We start from the raw sequence: 21891 nt of genomic DNA, 5'->3' as shown, positions 1-21891 counted from the left end.
TTGTGCCCCGTGGGAGTTAGGCATGGATGAGCCAGAGCACCATGTTTGGGGTGCTGAGGGTGCAGTGAGAACTATACGTGATCTGTTATGCACAGCTGAGCAGGTCTCTTCAGATTTATCCTGTAGCCTGCGTGCTGAGCACAGACCGCGGGGAATACTAACATCGGGGAAGGGCAACATCGTACTGTTTTCATGATGGTTATGAGTAGAACATGCACCTAGAAGTCACCAGCCACTGTGGAATACTGAGAACAGCTCTGTGTAGTTGGGAGGGGGTATGGGGGTAAGCAAAAAATAGAAAGTCTTCATGATAAAAACAACTATGTATGATCACATCTATATCAAACTATATGTGTGTAGGTATGCAGAAAGTTTGCATAAATATATAATAGTAGAGTTATCACAATAGTGGTTGGTGGTTATCTTGTTGGAGTAATTACAGATGATTTATTTTACTTTGTATTTTTTTGTGCTTTGAACTGGTTTGTGCTTTTTGAAATTTTAAAGATAAGCATGTGTGACTTATATAACCAGAAACAAAAACAACATAGCCGCTTTTGTTGTGTGGAAAACAACTTGTTGAATGAATTGTTGTTTTTAGAGGTAACTCAGAGAAGGGATTAGAAATTTTAGCCTTTGCTGACCAGATGAAGAGCAGACTTGGTACTTTTCCCATTGCTTTGTTAATACTAACTGCAGTGTGAAAGTCAAAGAGAGGTGGATTCTGATAGTCAGCCTCCTGAGTTAGGGTCCGTATCTTAGCACTCTCCTAGCACATCCCCTTACTGGGAGCTCCAGCAACTCTCCCAGACTGAGGGCTTTTTCTGGCAGCAGCCGAGCTCTGAGTTTGCACCTGAGACAACCTGGAAATGCTTGGGAGCTGGATACCCTTGGAAGTAGCCCTCAACAGATGATGGATGAGAGTTAGTGGTAAATATTCCAGCTTGCTTGCCCACAGGCAGGACACATCCAAGGTTTTTACACGCAGGTTCCAGAGGGCCCAGCAGGCCCAGCCTCACCTCTCCATGTCACTGCACTTTGCATTGGCTTCTGTTGCTATCTTACTTTCCACTCCTCTACCGGCATCTTGGAATCATCCTTCCCCCTAAATTCTTGCCTCAGAGCCTGCTTCTGAGAGACACCAACCTGAGACAGGATCCTAGCACTATTTATCTGCCTCTTTCCATGTCTGCGGACAAAACACTTGTTGCCTGCTTTCTTGCCCACAGGGCACGGGACAGGTTCAGGAACCTCCCAGAAGTGGTATCTGATATGAATACTTAATATTTGCATTGGTGAAAAGAAAGTGGTGAATGTTGATAAAGAACTGCTTTCTCTTATTTCTCTACCCTGCTACAAGTGAGGAACTTGTGATGAAATGACCCATAGCCCTGACTCATAGTCCTGCTTCACAAATGTGAAGTAGGCCAATCACCAAGGCCTCAAGTGGCAAATTCCTTCATGAAGTTCTGTCTTTGAGTGACAGTGATCTTACCCACCCACTTCCCTCATCTGCAAGTCATCCTTCTGTTTCCTGAGTCAGATTTCAAAGGGCTTAAGCAGCTTTCCTATTTTACTCCCACAATGTAGTGCACTCTTATTCAGTGGCTCATGGCCGTGCAGCTGTCGGTGACGGCATGTGGTAGATTTCATCCTCCACTGAAATACAAACCAGTTGGCTATGTGGACCCTCCAGCTGGGGGCTAAGTGGACCCGACAGCAAACTGGGATATTGCTGGAGTGAACGAGAGCTTTTGTATGTTAGTGCCTCTGTCTGTGGGAGGAAAGCACACAGGGAGGCTGCCTTTGAAAAACAACCTTGTAGGCAGCACGCATCCCTCCCGGACTTTCTCCTCACACATCCCTGGCCCAGGTTCCTTGGATCAAGTGCCTGAGGCAGTGTACTTGTTCAAGTGAGCCGGGGGATGGAAACTTGAAGATTGTTTTTGACTAAAAGGTTTTGAGGAAGCGCCCACTCTCATCACTTGGGGGCAGTTCTTTGATGTTTTTCCTTCTTCTTCTTTTTTTTTTTTTTTAGAGGGAACCCATCTATCAAAGTGTTTGTTTTTAAATCACTAGAATGTTCATTTCTAACACAAATCTTAGTTTGTGCTTAGAAATCCATTGGTAGGACTTGAATGGCAATTTGAACTAGTGTGAGCAGCTTTGCGCAGTGGCAGTATCGTAGCCAATGAGGTTTATCCGAGGCGCGATTATTGCTAATTGAACTAGTGTGAGCAGCACCGCATAGATATTAGCCATAACTCATTGAGATTGTGACCTTGAGGAAGCCAGAAAGAGTTAGAGGACCGGGGTTCAATTTCCAGCGCTGTTTCTTACTAGACTTTGGGCAAGTCATCTACTCTTACCTCTTAAATAGAGTAATAATACCCATCTCACAAGGTTGGTGAAGATTAAAAGAAATAAAAAGCACATTTTAAATCATACAGCACTATACCGTTGTTAATTACTTCTGTTTGCTTCATTGCTTATTTCAGCTGGATTTGGATCTGTGTTTCAAGAAAGTATCATTCTAGGAGATTATCAACTTCAGCTCTTTTTCTGTATAAAATAAATATATATTGCTTTATGTAATGTCTTTATAAGTTTTCTCAAATTATTTTTGGAATACATTAGAATATAGACCATGAATGAATGAATTAAATGAATGAGTGAATCTGTGGAGGTATCAATCTAGCACTGCTTGTAAAAACTAAGTGTGCTAAGCAAACAAAGTCAGAAGAAAGATCTTAGCTTTAGTCCTGGCTTTAAAAATGGTACCATATTCTGTGAAATAATTGAACAGAAAAATATAATTCTTTTTCTCTTTTTCCAGTTCTGTCTTAAAATCATTAACTCCTTTCAAATGTATGAGCCAGAGTTTTAAAAAGAGGATTAATGAATATAAGAACTTCTGTTATTAACATTCTTCAGAAGTGAGTGGCCCTAACCAAAGTTCAATGGTCTTTTGGTAAGCCCTGCTTCCTGTCTAAAAGAAAGGAAAATCAAATCATCAGCATAATAGAAGAGTAAATCAGATGCACATTTCCTTGAAGATGAGTTTTCCCTTCTTTTGCTTGTTTCTTTTTGCTGTTTATACTGTCTGCACCTGCCTCACACCCAGGGAATGAATTTCATAGGCCTCAGGATGAGAGATATCTTCGGTCACCTGCTCTGAAAGGCTCAGTCAGTGGTTTGGGGAGAATGAGAGAAACATATTCCAGATTGAGGTTCCCACGAGTGGACCTGGTTACAAAGGTTTTGTTTGTACTTAACCCTCTCCATCAGACTGAGGGATGCCTCAAGATGCAGTTGGAAGCCAAACTCTTTTCTTGAGGGTGAAGAAAAATACAGCTCTGGTTCTACCAGGAACCTAATGAAGTGGTTTCTCATAAGGTCACCAGTGAGGTTTTCATTTAAAATCTGGGACTTTACTCCAAATGTCCAGATACTTAAATTCATTAGCCGTTTTCAAAGAGGCATGTGGTAAACAGGAAGTGCTCTAATGAAATCAGGCATACAGTGTCCACCTCAGGACCCAGGTCACATGAGAATTGGGTAGTTTTCTGTAGACTTTGTAGAGAGCGGTGTATTAGGGATGAACTGAATAGGGATAAAAGAACAAAATCATTCAAAGCAATAGCCCTGAGGGAAAGTGGTGACAGGCAAAAAAAAAAAAAAATCAGCGGGATATTAGGTTTTTTAAGGAAAAATGTTTAGCCTGTGAGTGTCACACGAGCATGTTTTAATTCCAAACATCTGAACCCAGTGTACATTTTCAAGCAATGATAGGAAATGTGGATAGGTTGAATGGAAAAAAAGAAAACAGTTGAATTTGGCTAATTAAAATAGTACATACCGATTTCTGAAATGAAAGCTAACCATTATCTTGGTTTGAACTTGCAGCTCCTGGCTAAATACAGAGGCTTGCAGTGGGATAAAGTACTGCGACTAGAGGAGGTGCAGGCCAAACTTGGAGTCAGTCTGGAAGAAATGCTGTGGATCACAGAGGATGCCCTTCACCCCGAACCCTATAGCCCTGAGGAGATCTGCAGGTGTCTGGGAATTAGCCTACAGGAGCTTCGAACCCAAATTCTGAGTCCAAACACTCAAGATGGTGAGTCTGCATAAGAAAGTGAAGAACATGGGTTGTTCCCCTACTCACAGCTGGAAAGATTCCAGTATCCCCATGAATTTTACTGATTTTGAAGCATACTTGAGGGTATTTGGAGAATGTGTATGTTTTGGCAAACTTAATTATCTAGATTCTGGGCTTCATTAAATTCACTGATTGATTCATCACCAAACATTTCCTGATCTGCTATATGTATTCTGGTGAGGCAAAGGTGGATAAAGCATGGTTCCTGCCTTCGAGAAGTTCTTATTTCAAGATGTTTCTCTTTTTTTCCTCTATGCATTTTTCTGATTATTATACGATGTACACAAAAAGGTCTAGGTTGGAGCAGTGCTTATAACTGCTGAGGCCCCCCCGCCCCGGAACACCAGAAAATTCACTGCTTAGCTTGAAACTTGTGTCTGTTTGCCTCCTGCTTTCAAGCAATGTTGTTTTCACACTGGTAACATCAGATCCCTGAGATGAAGGTAAAGGGCGGAGGTGCGCAATGGGGCCCTGGGGTGACTTCTCTTCTTAGAAGGAAAGGTTGTCTGTCTGTGGGCAGTCAGCACTGGGGAGCAGGGACATCTAGCTAAGATCCAGTTGCCTTTGGAGGTGGAGTTGGGTTGGGAGCTTGTGAAGGCCAGCCTCAGGGCCCCGTTTCAGTTCAGTGCATTGCCTAAGCTGCTTAACGTGGGTGTTAACTTTCTCCTCAGTTTGGCCTAACTCTTTGCTGTTCTGGCTCCCTTTTGAGTCCATACATGTCCACTTGGACAGTGTCGTCTGGGCTGAACCATTCCACTTACTAATTGCATCTTGGTCTTGCCTCTGGACCTTTAATCCTAAACATCACTGCCCTTTTCCTCTTTTCTGAAATGCAGTTCCTGTCTATCTTAAAAGCTCAATATAATTCTTATCTTTTCCATATCCATCTCAATCCACAGCTTGTTCTCTTTCTCTGTATCCATGTTCCTTTTTCTCTGCATCTGCCCGTCTTTCCAACCTCTCATTTTTTTTGTTTAGCATTAAAAAAAACAAGTTAACTTACCAGAAAACCTTGGAAAACACAAAAGATACTTTCCTTATCATAGTACATGCATTGCTGTTTATGTATATATTTAAGGTTTTTCCCCCAAAGAATAATGATTTCATTATTTTTATAAAAACGATACATGCTTCATCTTACCCCTTCATCTAAAATAACTACCCTACTGGCCTACTTGCAATGCTTTCTATAATTTACTTATGTTTTATTTGTACTCAATAAATCTATGTTGAATGAATGAATCCATTTTGTAATTCTGCCATCCTCAAAGGGTTTCTTCCTCTTTTGCTATTGGAATTAGTAAGTTAAAAAAAAAAAACAAAAACAACTATGAACATAAATCAGTCTGTGGGGTTCTAGAATCTCCTAGATTAGTGTCACTTGATATACTTTCTGAATCTAGCCATCTAACTCCAGCCAAATTTCCAGCTGAATTCTCTTGGCACTCATCTTTCACTTTAGGGATCAAGATCCTATTGTATCTTGTCCTTGTTCCTTCTGAGTTTGTGCTTTGGTTGGTCCAAGAACTTAAGCAAACGTTTCTCTTAACCCTTTAGAAGATGAGATTCGTACTAAATGTGGTGCTGCACTTAGATTATATGAGGGGTGCAGAGACGTCATATGCCCCCAGCAGAGGACTCTGGAGCGTGCCTCCGCCTTCATTTCAGGTGCATACGCTTTAACATATTCAGTGTTGACTACAACTCATTTTTCTCATCAGGGAGAGCCATTCCTTTCTCAAAGGGATGTGGAATCCAATGTTCTCTTTCAGCCAAAGTTGCTTTCTTTATCTAGTTATGAGTGTGATTTGGGAGATGTGCACCGTGAGGTGACAGTGCAAGGAGAGATGTTTACAATCAAACTATGGCTCGCAGCCTTTGCTAAGCCAGCCAGACTTCCAAAGCCTCATGTACACATACAATTGTTGTTTCCTCTTTCCAAATTTCTAATAGTTAGATTTGGAAATGCTCAGAGGCCATTAAAATTAAACACACAAAGGAAAATCCTTAAATCCTTTAAACGTTGTTTAGAATGGCTACAGTCCATCACTAGGAACTGGCTAAGAGTAATTTAAGTGTTATTTGTGAGGCCTTGCCTACAGGTAGGAAGAGTCTAAGGGTGTGATATGATGTGTGGGTTTCTAGAGGCTCGGGGGCCAGGCTGATTTGAGGTGGGGGGGTGTCTCCTAAGGTGTGAACCAAGAGGGAAAAGATGAAGCTATGGTCAGAACCAGGAGAGGTGGGCGCATACGGCTGGCTCAGGGGTGGCCCTGCTGCTCAGATGCACTGTGCTGGGCTGGAAAACGAATCTCATTGCTTAGATTAGTAATCGCCTGGGACCATATGCTGACAAAGTGCTGCCCAGTTGCTGACTAATTTGTTTGGATCCTGTGATTTCCAAAGTCATGAGCAATAATCAGGCCTTTGAGCAAGCACAGGGCACTGACATGGACTGCTCTTTAGGAAGACATCTAGAGTAAAAAAAGCAACAAAAAACTTGTTATTTGCTTTATGGTTTACGTATTACTCTTCACTCACATGATATAGTTGGAATCTCACAACAACTCTGGGTCACATGGTTATCTTCGTTTCATAGGTGAAGAAAGTGAGGTCAGAGAGTTACAGGATTACAGTTACAGTGATATGTGTTATGTACTGACCAGTGACTGTGCCACTGATGGGTAGGTTAGAGCTCAGAACCTCCCCCTTATCCCACAAGGCTAATAATGGCTCCTGAGCCACCCTGGAGCCACAAGAGCAGGAGAATTCTGGAATTTTCATTCATCCAGTCTCTTGTGTGAGACTGTTAAAAGAGCTAAAATGAAACAAATTCTGAAGGTACGTTTTCAGGAGGAGCTGACCCCTGCAGTAGTCTTAAATACATTTGGCCATCTTGAACTGAGACAGGCCCAGGATGAATCTATGAACTTGACCACCTCTTCATATTCTGTACCTTTAAACCCTTGAGTTCCCCAGGTTTCTCGAGTTACTGTGATTTGGGCATGGCTGGCAGGAGAGGACGTAGTGTGGTAGAGAGTTAGATCAGTGAGACTAAACACTGACCTCTGTCAGACACTCTGGTCCTCTTTGTTGAAGACGAGTGTTTTCCTATCTCTAGGAAGGTCATCCTTGCGTACAAGCCCTTAGCTTCAGGGAGACCATACGTGGTGTGGAAGAGGAGGCAGGGGACATCTGCCTTCCTGACAACAGTGGACCCATGGACTCTGGTGACCTACACCTATGAAAGCAAGCTGGAAACAAGTTTTACAGCCTCCCATGAGACTCGCATACAGTAGTTACTACAGTGGCATTTCCTAGAAATAAACCCGGACAGAGTCACAGCAACTAAACATGAGCCACAGGCACCATCTTCCCCCAGGATTTGTATCCTTGCAACAGGATCCCTGTTTCGTGCACCTCTGTATTCCTGCAATGACTAGCACATGTTTGCTGAATGAATAAATGAGTTAAATTAATTTTCTTCTATCCATATAGAGAAGTAATGGGTAGGAGGCCAATTCAAGAACGCACTCAAAGTCTAAGTAAAGGGTGGTGGTCAGGGCTGAGTATCTAGCTTTAAAAAAAATCTGTTCATTCTATATTAATAGTAATAATGGTACTAACATCTAACATTGAGTGCTTACTATGGTGTAAGCACTCACTGTTCTAAGTGTTTTAAAACATTTGCTGTACTTGTCCTCATGTTTAGAGTACCTGCATGAAATAGTCCTTTTCCAGGCGCTAAACTGGTGTAAACACCTTTGAACACACACATTCAAATATTGATACATTCACTGTTCCTTTATGTCATTCTCCCCACCCTCCTAACCTGTTCCTACTCTTGAGATATGACAGTCAAGCTCCCCAAATTAGGCAGCGTTCTGGGGAACAAAGAACTTTTTGATAGATGTTGTTTTTGTTTGTTTGAAAATCTGTTTAAAAGAGAAAGGCAAATGCATTTTCCATTACAATACTAATTAGGCTTGTGCTCACTGACATAACTGTTAATAATGCTGAATATTCCTTTTTCATTCTATAAACAAAGAGTGATACCAATGTTCTGCGGCCAACAGAACATTCTGTCTTGCATCTCAGTGTTTTTGACAGTGGTCTTTGAATTCACACACGGACTTTCCTTAAAACATTTGAAATCTCTGTAAGTGAAATAGAGCACAGGCTACATAGATTTAGTTTAGAGGAACATAAGGGATAAAGACTGGCTTCAGATGATTTTGCTGCTAGGAACATCCATATGGTAGGTTCCAATATTTTGCTGTTTTACAGATGAGGAAATGGAGGCACAGAACAATTTAGTAACTTGCCCAAAGTCACACAGCTAAAAGTGGCAGAGTTGGGATTCAAACCCATGCAGTGACTCCAGAGCCCTCCCTCTATGTATGCCCTCCCTCTTAACCACTGATGTGGGGCTGTATTAGGCTTTTATCAGAGAAAGGCATTTATTACTTAGATTTGACCACGTGCAATTGTGTGAGCTGTGTAAACAGTACATAAGGCTCTATCTTGGCATCCAGTGCTGGAACCTGAAGTCGACAGGAAACAGTTAGGCAGTGATGATTGATGTGAAGTGGGGGGCAGCAAGGACAAGCAGGAACCCATGAGGAGGGCCAGGAACAGGACTCAAACTCTCACCATCTCCGGGCCTGCAACTTTGATGATACCGGTGTCCTGCAGGGGAAGCTAAACATGTACCTGGCCCAAGAGGCAGAGAAGCTGAAAGAAGGGTCAGTGGGATCGGGGCGGGGGCGCTGTGGACCGAGCTGTTGCTCTACGCTGGTGAAGTGAGCTGGCAGAGAAGTGATAAGGTACATGAGCTGCAGTGGCACCTGGTGTCCCTGCTTAGACCACTGAGGCATCAAAATAAATGCCTTTCATCTTTCCTAATATATTTTTAAATTTGCTTGTTTCTCCTGTAACTACCTGGTTTCCTGGCCCTGCCAGCTTCCTCCTTCACCCCAGCTGCCTCCTTGGCCTTGGCATTGCTGGTGCCCCTGGGCTGCTCAGCCCTGACCACCACCTTGGTCCCAGCCCTGCCAGCCTCCTTGGCCCTGACCTTGAAGTTCCTGGCTACTTCCTCAGCCCATATGCCTTTTTGACCCTGGTTTTGCTGGCCATGCCATTCTTGGCTGCCTCAAGGGAAGGGAGAGGAAGGAGGAGAAAGGAAAAAGACAATTTATAAACTTTTAAATATCTGTTTTTCTTAAGTCTAGGATACGTGACTTGACATTACTCAGTATTCCTTTTGCTTGAATTTATCATGGATGTATCTCTGCCTTCTGACAGGTGAAATCATCAGAGGGTCAGCCATGACTTTACTAGACCCTCTGTTTTGAGTAGAATGAGGCTTCTGTGGATAGGAGGACAGCAACCTCTCACTGTGGAACGTGTTGCTCCTTTGCTGGTTTGGATTCGGAAAACACCTTCTATAGTCTTCATCTACCTAAGAGGACAGAATCTTGCCGCTCCTCTTTTTACTTTTTCGTTTTTTTTGCTTTCATTTTCATGGTTTTAAGTTTCCATGAAAGTAAATATTTTCTTTACATACAAAGCTGCTTTTCTTATAGTTAAATCTGTTTATTTTGGTCAAAGTGATTATCTCCTATGTCAGTGTGTTCAAGCTGATTATGCTTTAGTAACAAGACCAAAGTCTCAGTGGCTTGACCCCCGACAAGTATGCCCACTCTGCATATTCAACACAAGGCAGCAGAGGAAGGAGTCTGTTCATCTGCGACATACAGGGACCCAGGCTTGGCGGGGAGGGCTCTATCTCAATATATTTGTCCATAATTCCTGTGGCCAGAGGAGGGGAATATTGCTAATCACTCACTGGCTTTTAACATCCTGTATGGAGTGACACCATCACTCCTACTCTCATTTCGTTGGCTCAAGCAAGTCATGTGGACGTGAAGAACTTTAGCGGGGATGGGGAAGTGCAGTGTGTTTTAACATGTGTAAGGAGCATGGGGAACATTTTGGCAACAGTCCTAATGACACCCACACTTCCCTGTGCTGTGTAGCTATGAGTTTCATCCTATCAAATCTAAGTGATGAGAGCCAATTTACTTTCTCATGTAAAATTATGAAGCTGGCATTTCTTTCCAGACATCTGGGACAATGAATGTTGTTCTTGACCAAATTCCAAGTATTTTCACTTAAAAATTAGACATACTGTGATCTCTCTTTATGTTGAACATTTCTCTCATACTGGCATTTTATCTGCATTTTGCTGAAATCCTTCCTAGTTCTTGGTTTGTCACTTTCTCCCTTGTCTTGTGGAGTTCACACAGACTCTTTTCAGGAGACTCTTTTTGTAGAGTCTTAGGGTATGGTCCAGGAAAACGTCTTTTGTTTGCTATTAGTTGTTCACTTCCTATGCCTTTGTTATTTTTCAAAGCACCTAGCTTCAGGTGGAAGGAAATTTCCTAATAAGAATTTCTAAATTAGAAACTGTGTACTTCTCCCTCTCCACATGAATTTGTGTCCAGTTTGTTTCCACACAAGTCAGGAGAAGTAACCAGGTATGGATCTAGGTAGGGACTTTGAGAAGGTTATTGCCAAATTTTAATAGTAATGACAACAAAATGATGACCCATTGTATCTGACTAGACCTTCACAGTTTTAGCCTCATGAGATCTCGATCAATCTTCATTCGTGTTGCAGGTTTCCTGATGAAAACATGACATGGCACCACTTTCTGTTCAAAGGCAGAGACATTGCATAGTTCTTTTTTTTTAGAAAACGCTTGAGGAAGATGGTTCTTCATATTGTCTTTAGGCAGGAATGGGGTGGGAGAGACCCAAGAATGAGCACCTGCAGCCCGTTAGTGCCGCTGGGAAGCCTTAATTCTATCAAGGGTTATTGATGCGCGAAAAAGACCAGGGACCACCTCCCTAGGAATAGCAGTAACATTTAGTCTTTTACTGAGAAACTTTAAAATGTTCTAAGAACAAGGAAGATAAAATTCTACTCAATTAACACAAAATAGCAAGGTATATACTTCATTTCTGTATTTTAGTCCAATAGGGGAAAGGGAGCAGAGAGGATGCAATTCAAAAGGGAGCCCTCAGACAAAGAAAAAGGGAAAAAGAATCTGATAATGGGAGAGAGACTGATGTGTACACAGAGCTGGTTTATGGACAAGCACATAAACACGAACACAGAGAGACCATAAACCAACTCATGCCTGTGTGCATTCACGGTCCCCGGGGGGCTACATAAACACATGCGTAATCACGGGCTTCCGTGAAATAGCAGGTCCTCATCGGTCTCTGCAGGATATGACCGGTTATGTTGTCAGCACCGTGAGAATAGGAACATCTCATGAGATGTTCCTGACAGTGCGCCCTTTTTCTCTTCCCTCATATCACACTGCATTTTGGAAAGTCTAGGTGTAGTGTGGGTCTACTGTCTTCAGTACTTGCCATGAGGAAATTAAGGGGAGGGTCCCATTTAGCCTGCGTCAGAGCTCTCTCACTCTCCCCTCTTGTGCCGTGCCCAGGCCACCTTCCTGGTCTGCGCTAGTGCATCCCTTTCCAAAGCAAACTCTAGCCAGCAGCCCTGGCAAGCGAGGTGGGCCTTGCATGGCAGATGACATAGCTTCTCACTTGCTTAATCTATTGTCATAAACTCCAATCTTTTGATCATAATGGCAAATAAATGAGTAATATAAGTAAATAGGAGTCAATTTTTATTCCTTTATTCAGTAAGTACTCAGTTGAAGGGCAACTATCCAAGCACTGTGCTAGGGACTGCGTATTAGTGATCAGTAAGGCCGGCAGGCTCCTGGTCTTCTTTATTCAGCGTTTTGTGGGAAGGCAACAATAAAATAAATCCTGAAGTGTTCCGATGAAAATATACTACTTATTTCTCAGATAAACACTGAGTTTCCCTTTGCCTCTCCTCATCCTTTTTGCTCCTTTACATTCCCCACCCCCCATAATTCAATTAATAGAAGAAAGCAAAGACAAGAGCTCATTCCCATTTATGCTAAAATATTAGGACAGGCCAACTCTAGGCAAGTGTGACCCTTGTTTTCCATAGTCCTTCATTCAGCTCTGCATTGACCAAGACTCCTTCCCAACTCCCTAGGCTCCTTTTCAAATGACCTGAAATTGTCCAGTCCTTTCACTTTTTCCAAGAACAAAGTTTTAGGGAAGTTCTGGGAAATTCATGGGAAAGTAGTTTCCTCAAGAAAGAGAGGGAAAGAAAAATGCGGCTCATCCAGGAGCAGCTTTAGATTCTTCCTTTGCTGATGGGATGGGAGCAAGAAGTTGACATTTATTGAGAATTAGTTGAGAATTATTGAGAATTTATTGTTACATTCAAGGATCTTTATTAGGTTCTAGGGTCTGGAGAGGAGAAAACGTCCCTGCTAATAGAGTCACGGGATTTCACTGCTACTGGGGGTGGGTGCCATAGTTTTGGTGACCTAGCATCCAGGCCCCTTTCCTAGGGAAATCTGCTGTGTGCATGTTGATGAGAGAGTGGGCTTTGCTTCCTATGGTAGAAGCTGGAGGGTCAGATTTGCCTCTCCCAAGTCTCTTGTCACCTGGGTGTGAGCAAGGGCCTTAGTTTCCTCCTGGGGTCCTGGCATGTGCTTATGTCTGGGGCTTTGAGTCTACTAGGCACAGGGTCTGTTGATAAGGTATTTTGAGTCTGATGTCATACCTAGACTTGTAAAGTGACCGTGACAGTGTTCTTCACTGCTATAAAGATGAAGACAGCACAGCCCTTGCCCTCCTAAAGCAGTGTGTGATAACTGTAATTAGAAGGGAGCACAGTGATTAGGGAGTGATGGGCTCTGTCTTTTCATCTGAATGGCCCCGGAGTTAACAGGGGCTTTGTGTGTCGCCAGAGTATAAAGTGCAGGTGAGGGTGACAACAGCGAGTGATACAAAGGTTTCAAGACCAGAGGAGTAGAGTTTATTGTGACACAGACAATGCTGGCTCTCACCGCTCTTGGAAATCTGAGCAAGGGAGGTTGTAAACATGTGGGATGCCCTGACTCTCCACAGACAAAATGGCATTATGCTGTGGATTTGAAAATATTCACAAATGACTCTTAGAATGTAGTTTTCCATGGATTAATGTGGTTTGTGTTGAAAGTGCATATATATATATATATATATATATATATATATATATATGTATTTTTTTTTTTTTTCCATCTGTGGTTTTGCTTCTAAGAGCAGGTAAAGATTTTTTTCCTCTTAAAAGTAAAATGCTGATTTAATTTAGTGTTTGGGAATGGGATGCTAATGTGGCTGAAAACAACAGTTCATTTTTTGTGGGTTTGACCATTTCAGAAATGTCACATTTCTGAAAAATATTATTAGGAAAATAAATTTGAAACCACAGTCCAATTTCAATGAGGAATATATAGTGTTTTTCCATTCTACCGCTTAAATAGTCCCGAGATTCTATGCCTCAGAGCAGGGACTTATAACTTTGCTGCATAGGAAAACAGAGGACTCCAGAGTAGATTCTGAAGTGGTTTTCCCCATCCACCTCTGGGTTGCTGTTCTTGGAAAACAACTCTTGGGTTAGCCCAGTGGAGCCTTTTGTTTTGAAGAGAAATTGGCCAGTAGCATGCAGCTTCATGGGGGTGCAAAGGCAACTAAAGACTTGACTGCTTTTAGCCCCTCACCCAAACACCGGGGAAGTATTTTGGGGTATGAGAGTCTCAGAAAGATTAATTATATACATACATGAGAAGGATTTCCAGTTCTTCCAGACCAGCATATTTATTTATTTTGTTTTGATTAATTAGGCTGAGGTGAAGTTTTTACCCAAGCCTGATACCCCAAATAGTTATCATTTTTGAGCTTGCTAGCTGAAGACCAGCGCTTTGCATTCTTCCATATCCACACAACCTTTATGCAGTTTGGTAGTATGAGGCTACACGAAGAAACTCTGTGTATTGAGGATGAGGAAGACGATGGTCTAACTGTACTCTGTACTCCTCAGATGGACTCCTAGGACACACTGGTGGAACCACCCTTGTAGAAGGAATAATCAGTGAGGGAGACTTGAAATCCAGTCATGTGGGGAGAGCTGGATGGTTGGTCTGGAGAGGAGAAAACATCACTGCTAATAGAGTCACGGGATTTCACTGCTGCTGGGGGTGGGTGCCATGGTTTTGGCTACCTAGCATCCAGGCCCCTTTCCTAGGGAAATCTGCTGTGTGCATGTTGATGAGAGGGTGGGCCTTGGTTCCTATGGTAGAAGCTGAAGGGTCAAATTTGCCTCTTCCAGGTTGCTTGTCACCTGGGTGTGAGCAAAGGGCCTTAGGTTCCTCCTGTGCTTATATCTGGGGGTTTGAGTCTACTAGGCACAGGGTCTGTTGATAAGGTATCTCGAGTCTGATGTCATATCTAGACTTGTGAAGTGACCATGACAATGTTCTTCGCTGCCCGCTTCCCTTGGCTTCTGACTCATTTGTGCCTGGTCTTCTTGTATTCTAACAGAGAATAAGTATATGGAATTCTTGTAATTCTAATAGATTTTGTGAGCTCCCTAATATCTTTAAAATAAATTCCTTTTTTGATTAAGTTAGTCCATGTCGGTTTCTGTTGTTTACAAACAAGAATCCTGACTGACATAATTGCTAAAAGCCTGTAATGGTTTCTTATTTCTAGCTGGAATTTTAAACCTGGATCCAAGGATAGCTTTATCGCATCTTGTGTATATGTTGTACTATATGTAGAATTTTGGATATTTGTGCATTCAGATGGGGGGAGGGTCTCTAGCTTTTATTTGATTCTCGAAAGTTTCTCTAACTCTAAAAAGGCCAAGAACCACTTATCTGCAGGATACCTTTAAATTTAAATACCTTTAATTTAAATACCTTACTTAGGATAATGTACAAAACTTTGATGATCTGGCCTCTGTCTACTGCTTCAATTTTCTCTTTCATTGTGTTTCCTGTTGCTTCTGCTCTTTGTCCAGGTTCTATGCAAGTCACATCTAAGAATTTAGAATTCTCTAAAAGCACCTCATGTTTTTTAATCTCCATGTCTTTGCTCGTGATGTTCCTTCTGCCTTAAGTTCCCAGTGCTTTTCTTTGCTCTTTACCCCACCTTTTCGTTGGTTTTCTGGGGACCAACTCATCTTTTAAATTCAGCCAGCTTCACCTCTTCTGTGAAGGTCATAATCTCTGTGCTCCATCGCCTTGGCTCACCTGATTCCAGCTTTGCCAGCAGCCCATGTCATGTTAGCAGCTGGTGTGAGCATGTCTTCGTCAGCTTGGGGCATTCTCCAAAGTCACTGAAGGTAGCTGTGCTGCCCAGGCACATCTTTATGGAGAAGTTAACCCCATTTGGGGGCAACAGTGGGCATGTCTGTGGATAAATGCCTCAGGCTTCCCAACTGCTGATGGGCCTATTCTGAGGCACCTTCATGGTTCTTCAGAGAGGCTTCTGAGCAACTGGGCCCCCAGTTGTCCACAGTGGTGGCCTGTTCTGCACCCTCTATTGGCCTTTCTTCTTTCCTGTCTCCCTTTCCTTACTCCTCTGCTCCTGCTTCCTAGATTTCTGTTACCTGCACCCAAGGCTTTGTCTCAGCCTCTGCTTTCAGGTCAACCCAGATCAAGACAATCTCTTGGCGTCGTTCCTCCATGTTAGCTCTGAGGAGCTGCCTTAGCATCTATTGCCTTTATTGTCCTTATTTAGTGATTTCTGTCTAGTAAACAATTATGTCTTTTTTATTTAAATTTTTTAAAAAATTTATTTTCATTTATTTTTCACTGTGGTAAGAACAGTTAACATGAGATTTAGCCTCTTAACACATTTTAAGTGTGTATTATTGTTGACTATGGGTACGTTGTTGTACATCTTACTTGATAATCATCTTATTTAGCTGAAACTTCATGTCTGTTGATTAGTAAGTCCCCATTTCCCCTTCCCCTGGCCCCTGGTAACTACTATTCCAGCCTTTGATTTTGTGAATTTAATGACTTTAGCTACTTCCTGTAAGTGGAATCATGTAGTACTTGTCTTTCTTTTGTTGGCTTATTTCATTTAGCATAATATCCTCAAGGTCCATTCATGTTGTTCTATATTACAGAATTTTCTTCATTTTTAAGGCTGAATAATATTCTTTTATATGTATATACTACATTTTTTTAACCCCTTCATCCACTGGTGGACATTTAGTTTGCTTCTACATCTTAGCTATTGTGAATAGGGCTGCAATGAACATAGCAGTGCTAGTATCTCTTTGAGATCCTGATTTCAGTTTTTTTGGACGTATACCCAAAAGTGGGATTGCTGGATCATACAGTAGTTCTATTTTTAATTTATTTTAAATAAATTAAATTTTTTGAAGAACCTCTGTACTGTTTTCCATGGGGGCTGCACATTTTGCATTCCCACCAACAGTGTGCAAGGGCACCTGTTTCTCCACATCCTCACCAACATTTGGGAATAGTAATGTTTGTTAAACTATTACTTCTTGAGGGTAAAGAGCTCATCTTATTCATTAGTGTTCCCTCAGTTTTAAGAAAGAAAACTGTACCCTCATCAATGTGTGAAAAAACATAAGACATGAGAGCTTTCTTCAGATCTCTCAAGGGCTGTCTGTGTTTACATATCTCTGGGGAGCAGAACTAACAGTAGAAGTTACTAGAACACAGAGTTTAGTTCAATATGGAGTTGTCAGTGCACATGGGGGGGTGGTATTTGTTAGTAACAGTGGCTCATTATGGCATGATGACCCACTTGGTTTGCCCACTCTTCCCTCTCTAGCCAAGAATTCCTATAATAGAGAGTTTTATGGAAAAAGAGTCCCACATGCAGATGCCTACAGGGACCAGGCAGCCATGCAAACTAGTGAGGTGGGCTGAGTGTCAGATAATTGGGAATGGAGGGAACTATGTGGAAATAAAGTGTGTGCGTTCTGTCTAAAAGGGGTAGCTGCTCCTCAGCTCCAGTCAGCAGCCTTTGTGCAAGAATATAGGTTCAGTGCTGCCAGATTTCAATTTTTCAAGGGAAAACAGAAATCTGGATTCATATATAAAAATTCTCAGTTTAGAAAACAGTATGTGGGTCAAGAAGGCATCACTGTGGCTGGGTGTGGACCATGGGTTGTTAGTTTGCAACCTTTGTGTAGCATGTGTAGCAAAGGATGTTAAAACTTCAGGTGTGAGGACAGCCTCCTCGAGAGACTGCCCCAGGTCCTGGTCAGTTTGCTTTCTTCGGGTCTGTAAACACACTCTGCCTATTCCCAGCTCAGGCCTTTGGTCATCCTTTCTTTGTGGCAAGGAAGCTCTGTGGTACGGGCTCTCCTTTGATCCTTCCCATTACTGTTCTTCTTCCACCAAACCCTATCCTCTTTAGTGCACCTTCAGCATTTCTAGCACTTGGATGTCTGCTGCAGTTCATCACTTTCCAGTGGTCTCAGAGCTTGTTTTCTCTGTTTAACTGGGTTGTTGAGTTCATATCCAGGGCTTCTATTTCACATGTCTTTCCTATCATTTGGAGCATGGTGTGGGGCACGTAGCAGGTGCTCAAAAAGAACTATTGGTTGACTGACGCTAGGTGGCCATCTTACTCAGGGCTTTTGTCATCACTCTTAGTAGAAGCTGAGGTAATAAAAAGGCTCTTAAGTAAAAAAATAAAATTAAATTAAATCAGTGGGGCTCTTTCAGAAATCAAATAGGCATGTCCGCCATCTCCTATTGACCTGCTGTTGTTAGAGCTTTTATGAGGAAAATGGTGCCCAATGTGTTACTTCTGTCACAGGCTTTCTCATCCTTTCTCACTAAAGATACTGCAAAAGACCCAATCATCTGTTCCCCTTTTTAGATCCATTGATTAGAGATGGGTTCTGATCATAAGCTATGTGGCCATCCTTTTAAGGTAAAAGTGAGCAGACACCTTTTTGTTACAAAGGTTGTCTAAAAAAAATATTTTAACTGATTATGATGATTTATTTCTCTTCCTTCCCTTTTATTTGAAACACATCTTGTTTGTTTTAGAAACCTCCTTTCTTCTATATCTGTGAAGCAAAACACAATATAAACAATTCTGTCATCTGTGTTATGGGTATTAGGTACACTTTGGACACGGGAGCTTACTAATTATCTTTTAACCTTTTAGTCAACTTTTCCCACTTTTTTGGTGAAGGTGCTAGTAAGCATAAATTGCCAAAATAGGTCTTCTCTATTGCATTTGTCCCATAACTGTTTATTTTGCCAAGTTTCAGTGCAGTTTTGCTACAAAGACAAGGAACTGACCATTCTTTCAGTGAACACTTATTGAGCCCCTGTGGTGTGCCAGACCCTGTTTCAGCTGCTGAACATACAGAAGTGAAATTCTGTAGACAAGGAAGGCCCTTGCTTCCCAGGGCTGACCTTCTAGTGGTGAGAAACAAGCACAAACCGATGAACAAATATATACACAAGACATTTGGGATGGTAGTAAGTGTTGGGAGAATAAAATAGGATGGGGAGAATATATATGTGAGGGAGTTACTCTAGATTGGAGTTGAGGAAAGGTCTCCTTGAAGCTGTGACAGCTGAGACTTGAATGACAAGTGGGGGCCAGCCTTGTCAAGATCAGGGGGAGGAGCATTCCAGGCCAACAAAACAGCTCCTTTCACAGGGCCTACGGCAGGAACCCCTGTGGTGAGTGTGCTGGCCCAGGAAATCAGAGGGATGGGGAAGTTTAGAGCTAACAGAATTATTATACAAGTGAATTAATTCAACGGCTTTTGCAGTTTAAATGTTTATGGTCGTGATCATTTAGATCTTAGAATCTGTGTCATGATTTCAGGATTAGACTCAGTCATTATCCAAGATTCACACTGGAGAAAGTCAATCTTTCAAAGTTTGTGTGGTGTATCCTGCTTTGAAGCCTCAAATTTCCCATGATAGATAGGACACTAATAGTGTCTGGTGTTATATTCTTAAATTTGCCTTGGAAGTAATCATGCATGTGGTGAACAAGTAACAAACAACTTCCTTCATCTTTTACTATAATAATTGCTCTCAAGGATTGTAAGAGCTTATAGACAGTTGGAGCATCCAGTTTTAAAGTTAACTGGACAGGGAAGAAAGCTATTGTGGATAAAGTTTCAGATTTTCTTGGATTTTTTGGTATCTGCATATCAAGAGACCCGGTGAGTTGCCAGCACATAACATGCCAGAATCCTGGATCCAGAGAGCATTTGTGATGTCCAGCCAACACAGAACTGCTTTTCCTCCCAAAGGGTGGTCTCCAAATCTGTTGTAGCCTTTGGCAAGATTTTTATATCACAATTGGAAACAGATGCCCTTTCTGCCCTCTCCCTTGTTGTCAGAGTTACTACCGTTGCGGGGGGGCAGTGTGAGCCGTGGTGGTCTGTCATGCACCTTCAGAAGGCCCGGCCTCAGTAGACGTTCCTGTTCAGAAGCCTTGTATGAAACACTCTGCAATGGAGAATAGATGTGAGAAGGTGCCAGGTTTGTGCAGTTCTGATCATCTGCTCGGGGCATTCTGAATGTTTCTTGTCACAAAGCAAAACACGAGTCCTAAGGTTTAGTATAAAACATCTCTCTGGGGGCGCCTGGGTGGCTCAGTTGGTTGAGCACCTGCCTTCGGCTCAGGTCACGATCCTAGGGTCCTGGGATCGAGCCCTGCATTGGGCTTCCTGCTCAGCGGAGAGTCTGCTTCTCCCTCTCCCTCTGCCCCTCTCCTGCTTGTGCTCTCTCTCTCTCTCTCTCAAATAAATAAATAAATAAATAAATAAATAAATAAATAAAATCTTTAAAAAAAATAAAACACCTTTCTGGATGGTTTCTATTTTAGAATATTTAATCCTAGTGGAAAATATTTCATCCTAGAGGACTATATAATCCTAAAGAAAAACTAAAACATACTGTCCCTAATGGACTATATTGAGTTTTATCCCAGGATATGGCCCTAAAATGTGCCTGTATTTTATATACATGACACTGGGAATCCAGACTATCAAAAATCACTGTAAATTCTTGACTAAAAGAGACTTATTAGATATAACAATGAAATATAATGTGTGGGCTTTGTTTGGATCCTGGTGTAAATCAACTAAAATTTAAATGACAACTGGGAAAATTTAATATGCAAGAGTAGTATAGAGTCAAGAGAGTGTTTCCAGCTGGGGCCATCATGGCTTCTCGGAGCATAAAAAATTTAAACTGAAACAGGTGAAATTTTGAGAGGGAGAGAAAGGCCAGGAGATGATTTCTGTGTGGCTACCAGTATCCTGAGAAGCGAGGAGTGTTTGAGTAACTCTAAGTAGGGGAGTTTGGCTGGAGGAAAGACCTCCTGCTGGGACCGAGCCTGCTGAGGGCAGGAATCTGGATAATGGGAAACACTGGCGAGGCAGTAAAGGTTTGGGGCAAGTACGGCTGTGTGTCAGGAGCTCAGTCTGGCAGTGTTGTCCTTAAGGGAGGTTGCGGGGAGGAGAGATTAAGACAGCAATATCAATTTAGAAGCTACTGCAAAATAGTTCAAGTGGGAAAGGAAGAAAAGCGTAAATCTGGGTGATGACAGTGGCGATATAAGGGAGGGATGATTACAAGGCATGTTGCCAAAGAACTGACTAGATTTGATGACTGAATTTAGGGCCTCTTTGAAAGAGAACAGGAAAATTCATATGAATTTTGCATCATTTCATTGATGTCAGTAGTTAACTGTAAGTTTAATATACCTAATGTGACTGAATTGAGACTGTTTTTAATTTTTTATTTATAGAAAGGTAGCCCCAACCTTGTAATTACTGAACTTTACACAAATCCTAAGAATGGCTTCACTTCCTCTAGCCATGGCTGCCTTTTTACCCATCTCCAAGAGTTGGACAGTGCTGTGGAAGGGGAAAAAATGTGACCTGAAACTTTAATAAAATTTATTGGTTCATTAAGTGAAATGTGACAGCACCTCTGAAAAAGTAGTAAAAGTCTAGGGAGAGAAACCTGGAGGCCGACACTGGAGGATCAAGTCATGTAGAAAAGGCTACCTCGAGAGGATGTTCATTGTCCAGCGGAGTGGCAGAACCTGCTGCAAGGAGGGAGCTGGGGAATAAATCCTCTGACCTACTCTCTTCCCTCCCATTTCTCAATGATCTCCCTTTCCCTAGTCTAGACGGCAAGGGAACCCAGGGGTGTAATCATATGGGTCAGCCTCCTGAGAGTAGAACTGGGGGTGCAGACAGAAGGTGACGGTCAGAGCATCCTCTTTACAACATCTAACAACCATAGGGGAAGGGGGAAGCCTTGGAAGGAGATCTTCATAGAATCATAAAATGTTAGACCTCGTTTTAGAGATGGGGAAATAGAACCGTGTAGAGGTAGCAACTGGGTACAGCTAATTGTCACAGAGCTGAGAAGAAATGACAGACCTTGTGATTCGCAGCCCTGGCTCTTTCCAGGAGGCTAGGTAGCTTCCATAGAATCACAAATTCCCCAGGGCCACAGCACCAGCTCAGCCACTTCAGCAAGGCTGAAAACGGTAAGGGGGTCCCAGTTGTTATTCAAGGGAGTGTGTACGCATTATAGATAAAGCCATTGCAATAGGACGTGTTTCTGTAACTGAAGTTAGAGTCATTGTGGATAATCTAGAAAGTATAGCAATGTGTTAAGGAGAAAATAAAATCGCCCATAATGTAACACAGAAATAATAACTGTTAATGTTTTGGTGCTTTCTTCAAAGTTTTAGAAATTCAAATTTACATAAATTGTATATATGTGAATGCAAAAT

At 42.1% G+C, this 21891-nt stretch overlaps 1 protein-coding gene and 1 pseudogene across 5 annotated transcripts in view; both read left to right on the top strand.

Moving 5' to 3' along the window:
• Positions 1–21891, top strand: part of GALK2 (galactokinase 2) — a 118761-nt gene that overhangs the window by 85636 nt on the left and 11234 nt on the right. For all 5 annotated transcript variants that reach the window (XM_036075981.2, XM_078079380.1, XM_078079381.1 and 2 more), the window contains one exon: positions 3907–4117. In XM_036075981.2, coding sequence (XP_035931874.2) covers positions 3907–4117 — 211 coding nt within the window. The remainder of the gene's footprint in view (positions 1–3906; positions 4118–21891) is intronic.
• Positions 2163–2231, top strand: LOC118525321 (U4 spliceosomal RNA; annotated as a pseudogene).

The sequence above is a fragment of the Halichoerus grypus genome, chromosome 8, assembly GCF_964656455.1.
Source record: "Halichoerus grypus chromosome 8, mHalGry1.hap1.1, whole genome shotgun sequence".
In the NCBI taxonomy this organism is placed as follows: domain Eukaryota; kingdom Metazoa; phylum Chordata; class Mammalia; order Carnivora; family Phocidae; genus Halichoerus; species Halichoerus grypus.
The sequence above is the reverse complement of the archived record's forward strand: the minus strand, read 5'-3'. Positions and strand labels throughout refer to the sequence as shown.